Source organism: Anguilla rostrata, chromosome 1, assembly GCF_018555375.3.
Source record: "Anguilla rostrata isolate EN2019 chromosome 1, ASM1855537v3, whole genome shotgun sequence".
NCBI classification, from domain to species: Eukaryota; Metazoa; Chordata; class Actinopteri; order Anguilliformes; family Anguillidae; genus Anguilla; species Anguilla rostrata.
In genome coordinates this window covers 85,593,305-85,609,251 of record NC_057933.1, presented here as the reverse complement: position 1 = coordinate 85,609,251, position 15,947 = coordinate 85,593,305, and the positions used below count along the sequence as shown (strand labels likewise).

At 45.9% G+C, this 15,947-nt stretch overlaps 1 protein-coding gene, 1 long non-coding RNA gene and 1 other non-coding gene across 3 annotated transcripts; 1 reads left to right on the top strand and 2 right to left on the bottom strand.

Moving 5' to 3' along the window:
- Nucleotides 1–2,822: 2,822 nt before the first annotated feature.
- Nucleotides 2,823–2,905, bottom strand: trnal-cag (transfer RNA leucine (anticodon CAG)). The gene has a single exon. It is a non-coding gene; the product is annotated as a tRNA-Leu (tRNA).
- Nucleotides 2,906–3,031: 126 nt separating this feature from the next.
- LOC135242092 (uncharacterized) lies at nucleotides 3,032–4,179 on the top strand. Its single transcript, XR_010326217.1, has 3 exons — nucleotides 3,032–3,180; nucleotides 3,863–3,995; nucleotides 4,106–4,179. It is a non-coding gene; the product is annotated as an uncharacterized LOC135242092 (long non-coding RNA).
- A 5,223-nt stretch (nucleotides 4,180–9,402) lies between these two features.
- LOC135238797 (transcription factor Sox-7-like) lies at nucleotides 9,403–15,090 on the bottom strand. The gene is made up of 2 exons (XM_064306852.1): nucleotides 14,505–15,090; nucleotides 9,403–11,667 (listed from the first exon to the last, which is right to left on the bottom strand). The coding sequence occupies exons 1-2, from the start codon at nucleotides 14,791–14,793 to the stop codon at nucleotides 10,994–10,996; spliced, it is 963 nt and encodes a 320-aa protein (XP_064162922.1). The 5' UTR covers nucleotides 14,794–15,090; the 3' UTR covers nucleotides 9,403–10,993.
- Nucleotides 15,091–15,947: the final 857 nt, after the last annotated feature.

Sequence of the window (15,947 nt, the reverse complement as noted above, 5' to 3'; positions counted from 1 at the left end):
CTACTGTACCGGTGTGTGTTCAATGCTAACACCTACTGTACCTGTGTGTGTTCAACGCTAACACCTACTGTACCTGTGTGTGTTCAACGCTAACACCTACTGTACCTGTGTGTGTTCAATGCTAACACCTACTGTACCTGTGTGTGTTCAACGCTAACACCTACTGTACCTGTGTGTGTTCAATGCTAACACCTACTGTACCTGTGTGTGTTCAACGCTAACACCTACTGTACCTGTGTGTGTTCAATGCTAACACCTACTGTACCTGTGTGTGTTCAATGCTAACACCTACTGTACCTGTGTGTGTTCAACGCTAACACCTACTGTACCTGTGTGTGTTCAACGCTAACACCTACTGTACCTGTGTGTGTTCAACGCTAACACCTACTGTACCTGTGTGTGTTCAACGCTAACACCTACTATACAAGTGTGTGTTCCACACTAACACCTACTGTACCTGTGTGTGTTCAACGCTAACACCTACTATACCAGTGTGTGTTCAACGCTAACACCTACTGTACCTGTGTGTGTTCAACGCTAACACCTACTGTACCTGTGTGTGTTCAATGTTCACACCTACTGTACGAGTGTGTGTTCCACGCTAACACCTACTATACCTGTGTGTGTGTGTTCCACACTAACACCTACTGTACCTGTGTCTGTGTGTTCCACACTAACACCTACTATACGAGTGTGTGTTCCACGCTAACACCTACTGTACCTGTGTGTGTGTGTTCCACACTAACACCTACTGTACCTGTGTGTGTGTTCCACACTAACACCTGCTGTACCTGTGTGTGTTCAACGCTAACACGCTACTGTTCCTGTGTGTGTTCAACGCTAACACCTGCTGTACCTGTGTGTGTTCAACGCTAACACCTGCTGTACCTGTGTGTGTTCAACGCTAACACCTGCTGTACCTGTGTGTGTGTTCCACACTAACACCTGCTGTACCTGTGTGTGTTCAACGCTAACACCTGTGTTACTGTTGTGTGTCGTTTCTTTTAACACCTCTATGGAGAGTGTATCACACTACACTTACGTTCTTTCATTTTAAAACACATTATGCCAAGGTATGCTTTACATTACATTCATTATAAATGTTATAAACCAATTGCCCTGCCATCACAGCTTAAAACACTAACCGCCCCCCCCCCCCCGCCCATTCTGTGTGCCTGGCAGTGACTCCCATTCCAGCCAGTTACTGCTGAGCTACTGTCCCATAGTGACACCAGTCAGCCGGTTAGCATAGCATGCGCCTGAGTCCATATGGGCTGACAGGGAAGAGTTGACAGGAAAGAGGATTAAAGCTTGAGCCATCTGTACCAATCGCTAACAACTGTTAGGGGCCTTTCGGCCAATCAAGCGGACTCTGACACAACACAAACAAACAGGCTTTCGGCTGAAGAAAAAACACTCGGTCACCCTGAAACATTTAAATCTCCTGAACAGCCACAGCTGCAGCTGAGAATGTATATTTAAATACCCCATGTGGTCAATAGAGGCAGGTTTACAATAACACAAACAGAGCCTTGGGGCTTTTGGAGCATGAATGGACACTGTGGCAGGAGTTAAAACCTTTTATATGCAGAGTCCTTGCACCTAAAACTACATTACAGTAAGCCTATGGGTAAGATAAACCAATATGTTTTTGTACAGAACCATTTAAAATGGGTTGTTGATACAGAAATTGATACAGAAATTAATTCAATTACTCAAGCTCGCAAAAATATTTTCTGAATTACAAACCCCACTGAAAAAATGTAGGAAAATGGCGCCCCGAGGAAGCCGTGAGTCTCTGTAATTCTTGGTAGTGAAATCCAATCCCCGTTCACTACCAAGAATCGATGCCGCTAGCCAATCAGGGCGCGTATGTCTACCAGGAATTTACCAAGAGTTAACCAATCGCTTGCTCGACTGTCTCTGGCTGAGAGACGCGCGAATCTTAAATAAGGTAAATCGCTGTTTTATTTTCCTGCTTCTGTAGGTAAAGATAACCGAAAATTTCACTGAATGATAACTGGGGAAAAGTTACAAAAAGCGAATTTTCCTTGCCGTATAGTTGGCTAGCTACGGATAAGTACGGTAACGTTACTAAATGTAAAGAAATATTAACATTGTTTCAGCTAGCAAGTTAAGTATTATTATTGTTGTCATTGTGATCATTTGGAAAGCATTTTAGACTGCTATGGCACTGTTTAAAATATACCATAACAGATGCCGTCTGTTGTATTTAATTCTTTTTAAAAAATTGTTTCCATGATGGATATGTTTCAAAATAGAAAATGTTCATAACCGGATAAAAAGCTGGAAATGAGATTTGCTGTTTAGCAATGTTCTGAATCAGTAGCCTACAATGTAAATAAACCTTATTATAAACAAGCGCGCAGTATTGATTGATTACTATTATATGTCATTAGAATGTAGAAGCTGAACATTCATGTAACAATCACTAATGGTAATTGAAAGCAATGACGTTTTTGAATACTGAATTAGAATATTTAAAAAAAGAAACCATTCTGAAGGATTAAAGAAACAAACAAGATTGCACAATAAAACTTATCGATTTATATTATACATGCAAATGGACACTTTTAATATATGACGGTTTTACTCGTACCAAACGGTCATATCTGAGGTCATATCTGACATCGTTAGTTAACTTTTTAACAGCGTTTAGTTGCGTGCTTTTAAAAAAAATGCGCGATTTGCGTTGTATTCTAACCCACGTCATCGCGGGTAATTTTTGGTTACTCGTTTCTATTTTTGGGAGCCCAATGCGAATAGAGAATACGCTATTTCCTATGCACAAAAGATTACTTTGTCAGAAGTGGGATTCGAACCCACGCCTCCAGAGGAGACTGCGACCTGAACGCAGCGCCTTAGACCGCTCGGCCATCCTGACATATACTAGGATAGCGTGCTATGAATCAATCAAATTTCCTATAGTCATTTTATTAAATACCAGCAAGTGGTCGCCAAATGGCATAAATGCTTGGCAGGTGTGCAAAATCCCCAGCTTCACGCAAGCGCTGTGTGAGGTGCGCACTGTTTGGCTGAAGCGTTACTGGTTTAGTTTGAGTTTGTTTCCGCAGCGTTGCCGGCGCTCCTGGGTTCTACAGAAGTTGCTATTGCTAAACTGTTTACGTTAGTTGGGTGTTTTTGTGCATGGACGACATAGTAAGTTCTCTTCTATAGTACTGTAATTAATAGGTTGGGTGGTATTTAAATATTCCCCCCCTCAATCTAAGCTGTGGCGACCCTGATTGCCTCGTGATGGCCATATTTTCTGGTGAATGCACAACTTATTAATGTTGTACCGTTACGTATTGTCAATCTCTTACTCGTTTTGTGGGTACAAATTCATATGTCAAAATGTGTAGTGTTCATGCAGTATTCGCATGATTCTGATGCCCCAGGCCCGTTTTCACTGGGTAGTATTGATATCCTGTCGTAGTACTGCCACCTTGTGGACTGTTTGAAGAACATCGTGTTTATGTTTGTTATACTGTTGCAGAAGTTATTTTTACTTAATAACTAATAATGTTTAAGTATTTCCGACATCTTTATCGCATGTGTTTGCGTCAGGGGGCAAGGGATCGACATTCCCCCTGTAGCTTATAAACTCCAGTGGTTACTCGAGGTATTGCAGTTTAGTAAGGTACCAAAAAGCTAATTTCCTCATTGAAGTCCAGTCAAAACTATGAATTTACCCTGACCAAATTATACTATTTTTGGCAGTACTTTAAAATTTTAAAATTTCTTCACACTGGGCTATTTCCTCCCCAGGGACTTTTTTTTTCTGAGCTCCTCAGCAGAAGATATAAGATTTTTCATTTACCATTCATCCCTTCACCTTTAGGTACTGTGTGCACGCTCTGGGGCCGAAAGCCCCATAGTCAAACATGGCCGCCTCCATGGACTGGCTTCATGGCCACCTCCATGGACTGGCTTCATGGCTCATTGAACAGCTCCGATAGGAATCCATGGAGCCGGTAAGCGGAAGCTGTCTCCAGTTCTTTTATATGTTGATGGTTTGCACTTATAATGCACTCTTTTTTATTTGAGTGAAATATTTACTGTATCTATTTTCTGTCCCTTTCAGAAACCACATCCACGCAAATACGCATATCATATCATACACACGTTACAGAGCCAGGAATAAATGCTCTAACTTCACTCAGGGGTAGCTGATATTCTTTCTGACAGACGAACTGGGACAGTTGGTGTATGACCAGCCCAGTGGTGTACAGCAGTATCCTACAGTAAGAGAATGTGTGATGTAGTGTCATGTTATTACTTAGACACTTCTGCGGGGTCACTCGCTCCGTTTCTGTTAATGATGAAGTCCATATTTACTGAAACAGTTTAGAATACACATTTGGCTAAGTCTTACAGTACATTTGCTAACCACCTATGGTACAACTAGTTCACACTCTGATCATCTGCTTTATCAATAGCATAGTGTGGAGCAGTGTGTCTAAGTCTACAGCAGGGGGCAGTGTCTTCAGTGCTGATGCTGTACGTTCACTGCTGCCTGTAAGGTCAACAGGGAAGCAAGCAAGCCTGACTGTCACTCAGATCGAGGAACAGCTCATGTGTAAAATCATCACGTGCTTGTTAGATTAAATACCATGGTCAGTGTAGGAGGCTTACACACAGAAGAGCTAGTGTATGAAGAACAGCAATATTAGACAGTCTGAGGAAAAGAGGTACAGTAGGCTACATTAAAAATAGAATAAAAACCGTCATTAATTAACACCTTGTTTCACACCTGTTCACACGACAGCCCTATAAGTACATAATCCAGTCTGCTCTGCCGTTTAAAGGTGTGCGATACCTGTGTGTAATGAGTGGGGGAGGGGTGAGGGGGAATATACCTGTCTGTAATGAGTGGGGAGGGGGAGGGTGTGGGGGAATATACCTGTCTGTAATGAGTGGGGGAGGGGCGAGAGGGAATATACCTGTCTGTAATGAGTGGGGGAGGGGCGAGAGGGAATATACCTGTCCATAATGACCGGAGAGTGGTGAGGGGGAATATACCTATCTGTAATGAGTGGGGGAGGGTGAGGGGAATATACCTGTCTGTAATGAGTGGGGAGGGTGAGGGGATATACCTGTCTGTAATGAGTGGGGGAGGGCGAGAGGGAATATACCTGTCCATAATGACCGGAAGTGGTGAGGGGGAATATACCTGTCTGTAATGAGTGGGGGAGGGGTGAGGGGGAATATACCTGTCTGTAATGAGTGGGGGAGGGGGGAGGGTGTGGGGGAATATACCTGTCTGTAATGAGTGGGGGAGGGGGAGGGAACCGTGGAATGATGGGGGAGGCTGAGGGTAACTGTATGATGCGGAGGAGGTGGGAGGGGAATATACCTGTCGAATAGGAGGGGGGGACGTGAGAGTGGGGGAGGGTGGGGAATATACCTGTCTGTAATGAGTGGGGGAGGGGTGAGGGGGAATATACCTGTCTGTAATGAGTGGGGGAGGGGTGAGGGGAATATACCTGTCTGTAATGAGTGGGGAGGGGTGAGAGGGAATATACCTGTCTGTAATGAGTGGGGGAGGGGTGAGGGGGAATATACCTGTCTGTAATGAGTGGGGGAGGGGTGAGGGGGAATATACCTGTCTGTAATGAGTGGGGGAGGGGTGAGAGGGAATATACCTGTCTGTAATGAGTGGGGAGGGGTGAGGGGGAATATACCTGTCTGTAATGAGTGGGGGAGGGGTGAGGGGGAATATACCTGTCCATAATGACCGGAGAGTGGTGAGGGGAATATACCTGTCTGTAATGAGTGGGGGAGGGGTGAGGAGGGAATATACCTGTCTGTAATGAGTGGGGGAGGGGTGAGGGGGAATATACCTGTCTGTAATGAGTGGGGGAGGGGTGAGGGGGAATATACCTGTCTGTAATGAGTGGGGGAGGGTGTGAGGGGGAATATACCTGTCTGTAATGAGTGGGGGAGGGTAGAGGGAATATACGTCTGATGATGGGGGGGGGATACCTTCAATAGGGGGGGGTGAGGGAATATACCTGCTGTAATGAGTGGGGGAGGGTGAAGGAAATACCTCGTAATGAGGGGGAGGAATGAGTGGGGGAGGGTGAGGGAATACCTGTCTGTAATGAGTGGGGGAGGGTGGGGGGGAAATATACCTGTCTGTAATGAGTGGGAGAGGGGTGAGGGGAATATACCTGTCTGTAATGAGTGGGGGAGGGGGAGGGAGGGAATATACCTGTCTGAAATGAGTGGGGGAGGGGTGAGAGGGAATATACGTCAATATGCTGGGAAGGGGAGGGGAATCGGTTGTGAAGAGGGGAGAGGGTGAGGGAATGAACTGCTGTAATGAGGGGGAGGGGTGGAGGGGGAATATACCTGTCGTAATGAGTGGGGGAGGGTGAGGGGAATATACCTGTCTGTAATGAGTGGGGGATGAGGGGTGAGAGGGAATATACCTATCTGTCTGTATGAGTGGGGGAGGGGTGAGGGGGAATATACTGTCTGTAATGAGTGGGGGAGGGGTGAGGGGAATATACCTGTCTGTAATGAGGGGTAGGGGTAGAGGGGAATATACCTTCTGTAATGAGTGGGGAGAGGGTGAGGGGGAATATACCTGTCTGTAATGAGTGGGGGAGGGGTGAGGGGGAATATACCTGTCTGTAATGAGTGGGGGAGGGGTGAGAGGGAATATACCTGTCTGTAATGAGTGGGGGAGGTGAGGGTTGAGAGGGGGGAATATACCTGTCTGTAATGAGTGGGGGAGGGGTGAGGGGAATTACCTGTCTGTAATGAGTGGGGGAGGGGTGAGGGGAATATACCTGTCTGTAATGAGTGGGGGAGGGGGTGAGGGGAATATACCTGTCTGTAATGAGTGGGGGAGGGGTGAGGGGGAATATACCTTCTGTAATGAGTGGGGGAGGGTGAGGGGGAATATACCTGTCTGTAATGAGTGTGGGAGGGTGAGGGGAAATACCTGTCTGTAAGAGTGGGGGAGGGTGAGGGGAATATACCTGTCTGTAATGAGTGGGGAGGGGTGAGGGGAATATACCTGTCTGTAATGAGTGGGGGAGGGGGGGTGAGGGGAATATACCTGTCTTAATGAGTGGGGGAGGGGTGAGAGGGAATATACCTTCTGTAATGAGTGGGGGAGGGGTGAGGGGGAATATACCTGTTCTGTAAGAGTGGGGGAGGGGTGAGGGGAATATACCTGTCTGTAATGAGGGGGCGGGGGTGAGGGGGAATATACCTGTCTGTTGAGCGTGGAGGGAGGGTGAGGGATAAGTCTGAAGGAGTGGGGAGGGTGATAGGAATAGGTACCTGTCTGTAATGATGGGGAGGGTGAGAAGGGAATACCTGTCTTAATGAGGGGGTAGGGGGTGAGGGGAATATACCTGTCTGTAATGATGGGGGAGGGGTGAGAGGGAATATACCATCTGTAATGAGTGGGGGAGGGTGAGGGGGAATTAACCTGTTGTAAGAAGTGGGGGGGTGAGAGGTGAAATATACCTGTCTGTAATGAGTGGGGGAGGGGTGAGGGGAATATACTTCTGTAATGAGTGGGGGAGGGGTGAGGGGGAATATACCTGTCTGTAATGAGTGGGGAGGGGTGAGGGGGGAATATACCTATCTGTAATGAGTGGGGGAGGGTGAGGGGAATTACCTGTTGTAAGAAGTGGGGAGGGTGAAGGGGAATATACCTGTCTGTAATGAGTGGGGGAGGGGTGAGGGGGAATATACCTGTCTGTAATGAGTGGGGGAGGGGTGAGAGGGAATATACCTATCTGTAATGAGTGGGGGAGGGTGAGGGGGAATTTACCTGTTTGTAAGAAGTGGGGGAGGGGTGAGAGGGAATATTCCTGTCTGTAAGGAGCAGGGCAGGGGTGAGGGGGAATATACCTGTTCGCAAAAAGCGGGAGAGGGGTGAGGAGTAATCCCAGGGGTGGCAGGTCTGTTAATGGCTCTGTGCGGTGATTATTTTGGCTGAGGGGAAAGGGAAGTGTAGGCTCTGACCACACGGAACAGCTCCGAACACAGCTCAGGAAGAACACGTCTGATCCAGGCTTCCTGTTAGCCGTGTGTCTGTGCTTCAGTGTCTGTTAGCCCTGTGACTCTGCTTCAGTGTCTGTTAGCTCTGTGACTCTGACATTAAAATGGCCCCCTAAAATCAGAGCAGATGTAATCAGGTAAGTTTGTTTCCTGTTAGAGGAACAGAGAGTTCCTGTCCCTCTCAGTGTAGGTTTAATGCAGGACAGAGAGACCCAAACATCCTGACTGAGAGATTCACCTTATCATGCAGGAAACAGTGCTTCAGCATATCCTCTACACAACACAAACACACACACGCATGCGCACGCACACAGACACACACATAAAAAAACACACAGACACAGACATACACACATACACACATACGCATGCACACAAATACACATGTACACACACACTTAAGTGTGCACACACATGCACACAGACTATAGACAAAGACATACACACAGGCCTGGCCAGTTACCTGTGACTCTTCTGTAAGAGCACCACACTTATTTTAGCAAGTACACCCACTGAGATCACTTCAGTCCCCACACACACTGAAATAACTTCAGTACCCATCCAGCAATATTGATCGTTTCATACTCTTGCATAAAAAGTTCCAGAGAAGCGTTGGAATAGTTTTTTAATCCAGGCTTAAATGACTCATAGCAATGATGGGTTGAACCTCTGGGCCGAGGTTTTTTAAGCAGCCAGGTTAGCAGACCCCATGACAGATCTCACAATAGAACTTCACAGAAACATATTTAATTTATGTGGAAATAACTTTTGAGTACAAGTACAAGTTTTGATACTTGTAACGTGATTTTAGGTGTGAGTAATACTTGTTTACATTATTATGGATATACATACATTTTTAATTGGTAATAAATACACAACTTAAAGACATTCGGAATACAAACTAAAATGAATCTATTGTGCACTTGACCCAGGTTCTGTCGGATATTCAAAATAAATGTTCTCTTGTTATTGTTCAGTGACAAAATACATATTTCGAGTTTTGAACAATTAAAATGGCATAATAAAAAATAAGTTTCAGATAAAGAGTTGTTTGGATCCCTGTTCTTAAACAGAAACATGAAACATTAGAGACACGTGATGAACACGCCGACCCTTAAACTGCAGTGCTTTTCTGAAACACAGATGCTGTTGTGTTTCCTCAGTATGCCATAGCCATAGATTTACTCTCTGTGAGCTATTACACCATTACACTGCTTTTATTATGAGCTTTAGGACAGGCTGTGGATGTAGTAGGCTGGGTTTATGAGAGGCTGTAGTTGCAGTAGGCCGGGTTTAGGAGAGGCTGTAGTTGCAGTAGGCCGGGTTTAGGAGAGGCTGTAGTTGTAGTAGGCTGGGTTTAGGAGAGGCTGTAGTTGTAGTAGGCCGGGTTTAAGAGAGGCTGTAGTTGCAGTAATCCGGGTTTAGGAGAGGCTATAATTGTAGTAGGTCAGGTTTAGGAGGCTGTAGTTGTAGTAGGCCGGGTTTAGGAGAGGCTGTAATTGTAGTAGCCCGGGTTTAGGAGAGGTTGTAGTTGTAGTAGGCCGGGTTTAGGAGAGGCTGTAGCTGTAGTAGGCCGGGACTAGGAGAGGCTGTACTTGTAGTAGGCCGGGTTTAGGAGAGGTTGTAGTTGTAGTAGGCCGGGTTTAGGAGAGGCTGTAGTTGTAGTAGGTTGGGTTTAGGAGAGGCTGTAGTTGTAGTAGGCCGGGTTTAGGAGAGGCTGTAGTTGTAGTACGCCAGGTTTAGGAGAGGCTGTAGTTGTAGTAGATTGGGTTTAGGAGAGGCTGTAGTTGTAGTAGCCCTGGTTTAGGAGAGGCTGTAATTGTAGTAAGATGGGTTTAGGAGAGGCTGTAGTTGTAGTAGGCCGGGTTTAGGAGAGGCTGTAGTTGTAGTAGGCCGGGTTTAGGAGAGGCTGTAGTTGTAGTACGCCAGGTTTAGGAGAGGCTGTAGTTGTAGTAGATTCGGTTTAGGAGAGGCTGTAGTTGTAGTCGCCCTGGTTTAGGAGAGGCTGTAGTTGTAGTAGGCCGGGTTTAGGAGAGGTTGTAGTTGTAGTAGGTCGGGTTTAGGAGAGGCTGTAATTGTAAGAGGCCAGGTTTAGGAGAGGCTGTAGTTGTAGTAGGCCGGGTTTAGGAGAGGCTGTAGTTGTAGTAGGCCGGGATTAAGAGAGGCTGTAATTGTAGTAGACTGGGTTTAGGAGAGGCTGTAGTTGTAGTAGGCTGGGTTTAGGAGAGGCTGTAATTGTAGTAGGCCGGATTTAGGAGAGGCTGTAGTTGTAGTAGGCCGGGTTTAAGAGAGGCTGTAGTTGCAGTAATCCGGGTTTAGGAGAGGCTATAATTGTAGTAGGTCAGGTTTAGGAGGCTGTAGTTGTAGTAGGCCGGGTTTAGGAGAGGCTGTAGTTGTAGTAGGCCGGGTTTAGGAGAGGCTGTAATTGTAGTAGGCCGGGTTTAGGAGAGGCTGTAGTTGTAGTAGGTCGGGTTTAGGAGAGGCTGTAGTTGTAGTAGGCCGGTTTTAGGAGAGGCTGTAGTTGTAGTAGGTCGGGTTTAGGAGAGGCTGTAGTTGTAGTAGGCCGGTTTTAGGGGAGGCTGTAGTTGTAGTAGGGTGGGCTTAGGGGAGGCTGTAGTTGTAGTAGGCCAGGCTTAGGAGAGGCTGTAGTTGTAGTAGGCCGGGTATAGGAGAGGCTGTAGTAGGCCAGGTTTAGGAGAGGCTGTAATTTTAGTAGGCCGGTTTTAGGGGAGGCTGTAGTTGTATTAGGCTGGGTTTAGGAGAGGCTGTAGTTGTAGTAGGCCAGGCTTAGGAGAGGCTGTAGTTGTAGTAGGCCGGGTTTAGGAGAGGCTGTAATTGTAGTAGGTCGGGTTTAGGAGAGGCTGTAGTTGTAGTACGCCGGGTTTAGGAGAGGCTGTAATTGTAGTAGGCCGGGTTTAGGAGAGGCTGTAGTTGTAGTAGGCCGGGTTTAGGAGAGGTTGTAGTTGTAGCATGTTGCTGTGGCATTTGCCAGCACAGAGATGAGGCTGGTTTCCATGGTGCTGCTGGAACAGGAGCTAGAGGGTGTGGAGTAGGCTTCCAGGGAATGCAGGTACTGGTCAAACTCATCCCGGTCCACCTCGCCCAGGAGCTGGGCATGGACCAGGGAGTCCAGCCCCCCCAAATCCCTGTGCCCCGGAGGGGCCGAGGGCGCACCCAGGGGCAGGCGGGTGTGTGGCTCACTTTGGGAGATCTGACAGAGGCGTGTCCCATCACAGTGCAGGGAACGTTCAGTAGGGTAGGGAGGCAGAGCCCTAAAATGGGCGGGGTTTCGGACCTCTGGACAGGGGGAGGGGCACGAGTAGAAGGGGGAGTGGCTATGGTCCACGGTGTCCAATGGTGATATCTCTGGGTGAGTGGGCAGGCCGTAGGGGTAGGAGTCGCAGGTGGCAGCGGAGGACAGAGGATTCCGGAAGGTTGCAATGGTGGGGAGGGCGGGGCCAGGCAAAGCTGTGGGGGGGATGCAGGTGCGTTTGAGCTGTTTCCTCCTGCGGGGGCGGTACTTGTAGTTGGGGTAGTCCTGCATGTGTTGCACCCTGAGCCTCTCAGCCTCCTCCACAAATGCGCTCTTCTGCAACACAGACAAGCCCTTCCAGGCCTTCCCTGAGAAACACACACACACACATCTGAGCAATCTCATTACAGTCTGTTAAAAACCTCCAAAATACAAAAATACTGAGTCTGAAATGTGCATTTTCCTGGCCTGTACTCTGTAATCTCATTGGACGTGCCCAGTTCAGGCTCATGAGTATCCAGTGAATAAGCCTGGCAACAGCCAAATGCAGTCACATAGAGTAAAGTGGAGATGGGGATGTTCCAGTTTTTTCCGGGAAAAGAGTGCCACTGGCCTGACCAGGCTGACAGACTCAGTTACCCACAGGGTCAGCCACAAGAATACCAGGTCATAGCCAAAATGGATCATAGTCATACTTCTTTTCTCTTAATGATCCAATGCATGGCTCAGTATGTAGATTGACAGGCCTGTGTGTCTCTCATAGTGCAGATCTATAGCCCTGTGTGTCTATAGCAGGCTCATAGTGCAGGTCTACAGCCCTGTGTGTCTACAGCAGGCTCATAGTGCAGATCTACAGCCCTGTGTGTCTATAGCAGGCTCATAGTGCAGATCTACAGCCCTGTGTGTCTATAGCAGGCTCATAGTGCAGATCTACAGCCCTGTGTGTCTATAGCAGACTCAGTATGCAGATCTACAGCCCTGTGTGTCTATAGCAGGCTCATAGTGCAGATCTACAGCCCTGTGTGTCTATAGCAGGCTCATAGTGCAGATCTACAGCCCTGTGTGTCTATAGCAGGCTCATAGTGCAGATCTACAGCCCTGTGTGTCTATAGCAGACTCATAGTGCAGATCTACAGCCCTGGTGTCTATAGCAGGCTCATAGTGCAGATCTACAGCCTGTGTGTCTATAGCAGGCTCATAGTGCAGATCTACAGCCCTGTGTGTGTCTATAGCAGGCTCATAGTGCAGATCTACAGCCCTGTGTGTCTATAGCAGGCTCATAGTGCAGATCTACAGCCCTGTGTGTCTATAGCAGACTCATAGTGCATATCTACAGCCCTGTGTGTCCATAGCAGACTCATAGTGCAGATCTACAGCCCTGTGTGTCTATAGCAGGCTCATAGTGCAGATCTACAGCCCTGTGTGTCTATAGCAGACTCATAGTGCAGATCTACAGCCCTGTGTGTCTATAGCAGACTCATAGTGCATATCTACAGCCCTGTGTGTCCATAGCAGACTCATAGTGCAGATCTACAGCCCTGTGTGTCTATAGCAGGCTCATAGTGCAGATCTACAGCCCTGTGTGTCTATAACAGACTCATAGTGCAGATCTACAGCCCTGTGTGTCTATAGCAGGCTCATAGTGCAGATCTACAGCCCTGTGTGTCTATAGCAGGCTCATAGTGCAGATCTACAGCCCTGTGTGTCTATAGCAGACTCATAGTGCAGATCTACAGCCCTGTGTGTCTATAGCAGGCTCATAGTGCAGATCTACAGCCCTGTGTGTCTATAGCAGGCTCATAGTGCAGATCTACAGCCCTGCGTGTTTCTGTGTGTCGCCTGCACCCTCATTTACATGAATAGAGAGAGTTTAAATTATAGCAGAAAGTCTTAAATAGTGGTAATGAATGTGCTTGGGCTGAAATCCAGGGCTTAAGAGTGCGTTAGAAATGCTGATTTCTCTCTCATGCTGTATGTCATTGTGGATAAGGGCATCTGCTAAATGTGTGTGATGTACTAACATTTTACCTGAGCAGTACAGTAAACCTGCAGATAATACTACAGTTAACCGCCTGCAGCTGCTCCTGAAATACAAAGCAACCCGTGCTGAATGTTTCCAATACGAAAACAACCCAGCCACAACTGCTTTGCAATATTACATCAACGCTTTCAGAATATTCAGAAGAGCCCTGCCTGGGACATACCCTTTGGAAGTGTGTGCTGTTGATTGAATTCACTACTAATAATAAACTAAGATAACAAATGAGATATTTGGAAAAGGTTCATATGATCACAGAGTGAAGGATTCAAAGAAGGATAATACATCTGGGGTGCTATATGGCTTTTGACCCAATGAAGAAATTTATATGAAGTGCTCAAAAAAAAAAGCATATGCAGAGACAGACCATAATTAGCCAGTATCCTATTATAGCTTTAGTAGTTTCCCTTCAAGAGCTTGTATGGCGTGTATGGCATTAGTAATGCAAGAATTAGCACTGTATTTGTACTGGCTGAATTTATTTGATTGCTTCGTGCACAGTTGACCTGTTACACTGAGAATCTGTTTCACTATTTAGTGAAATGTGACGTTTGAAGAGTGAATTAACATGCGTAAACTTTGCGGTCGTCGCGAGTTTAAAACTCGCAATTCAGCTGAATTAAGAATTTACCTTATTAACCTATTATTCTTATTGAAAATAATTATATTTCTATTAATCTTTCTGATTTAATGCTCTTGATTGGGTAGCCTACATCCCGGCCACTGCTATTCCAAGTTACCATCAATAATAGACATAAGATCGTTTATCTAAATAAACGTTCTGTCAAACTGAGTCGGTCAGACCAGTGCTGTAGTGAAATGACCAACCAGCCATGAACATCTGTGTGATTAGCTCTCCGAGAGCCTGTAAAATGATACACCTTCGTCCACTTTTTGTCAGTCGTAGTCTCATTTATTTGATAAATGGAGCATAGTTCTGAAAGACTACAGTGTTAAAATATTATGATGTAGGCCTAATGCCACTCAAAAGTAACGTGTAAATAATGAGTGTGTGTAATTAAACTAATGATGGGGAACTAATTGCTATAATTGGCATCTATCAAAGGGCGTAGCGCAGCAGTAATGGTTAGCTGTAAATTCCGTGTGTAGGATAATACGGGAGCCAGAGTCGCAATTTACTGAAGCAAGATTTTTTTTTAGACTTACCAAGCATCTTGCTGAGCTCCGCATTATGGAGGTCAGGATTCTGCACAGCGAGCCTCTTGCGTTCATCTTTTGCCCAAACCATGAACGCGTTCATTGGTCTCCGAATCCGATGATCGGAGCCGGTGTCCCGTGAGGCCCCGTAGCTAGCTTGTCCGTCAGACGTATCTCCATCCAGCGAGAAGCGCTCCAAACTCTCCGGCCGGGCAGAGTTCGCACGTATCCAAGCGATCATCTCAGTGTCCTGAACTTCTACCTCTTCAACAACAACTGTCAACGTCCTATCCGACATTTTCGGTTGTTTGCTGTGTTCTTTTTTAGTTTATCTGATTTCCTTAAGTGAACAGAGCAGACTATAATGTTTTCTAAACGGAATTTCAAATCGAAAATCAAACCAGTTTATTTCCTGGCATTGATAAAGTCCCATTAGTTAAAATGCGCTATCATTTTTGTGCACATCTCCGACTTTAGAAGACTGTACGTAAGATTCCCCGGTAACGCGGAGGATGCCTCTGGATTGAAGCGCTTCCTGGTTTTTTGTAAAAAGCTTGCTATATTTGCGGAGCCGGTTTCTGTTGAAACTCCGGAGGTGTACAGCTCCACCTTAACTGTAATTTAACCTCCAACATGGAAGTGGGGAGAAAACAAAATACAGCAGCTTCTGACCCGGGACTAACTTAATTATTATTATTATTATTTTTTAATGTATTAATTTTCAGGACATTATGTATTTTAAGGCTTTGTCTCGGTTATTATTGCTTTTTCAATTTGGGTATTTCCACAGACTTCTGGGGCATAGTAATGTTTAGAAGTGTCGGGTAATTAAATATTATATGCAATTATGTGATTACAGTATTAACTGGCCTATCGTCATTGTCGTTAGATAAATTTTACGGATCACTTTTACCGATAATCTAGTCGATGGGTTAAAATATGATCACAATGTTCACTTGAAAAGGAATAAGACTTGAAATATGTCATCATGGAAAATAACTGAACAGCATCAACCAATTAATAATTTCCAGGTTTTACACATAGGAATGCCGCTCAACATATGACAGCGTGTGTAGTGGCAGATTACCCGTACAGTTTATGTATCATTTAGATAATGGTTCATTTATGATTTGAAGGAATTGGGTGAGTCATTCTATGATTAGAGGAGCTGGAGAGACATATGACAATACTACTTGAAAATTTGAAGAACTTAATAAAAATATTTGATTTTGAGGAAGTACATCAGATACAGGAAATCACCAAATGCCCCAGCCAGCCAATTATGACACTTCCTGTGCCCACTGTGCAGCTGTTGGGAAGCCTTCTAGTGCCTTGGGTACGGACTGAGTTACTCTCTCTGTGAGTACAGGCTGAGTTACTCTCTGTGTGAGTACAGACTGAGTTACTCTCTCCGTGAGTGCAGACTGAGTTACTCTCTCCGTGAATGCGGAC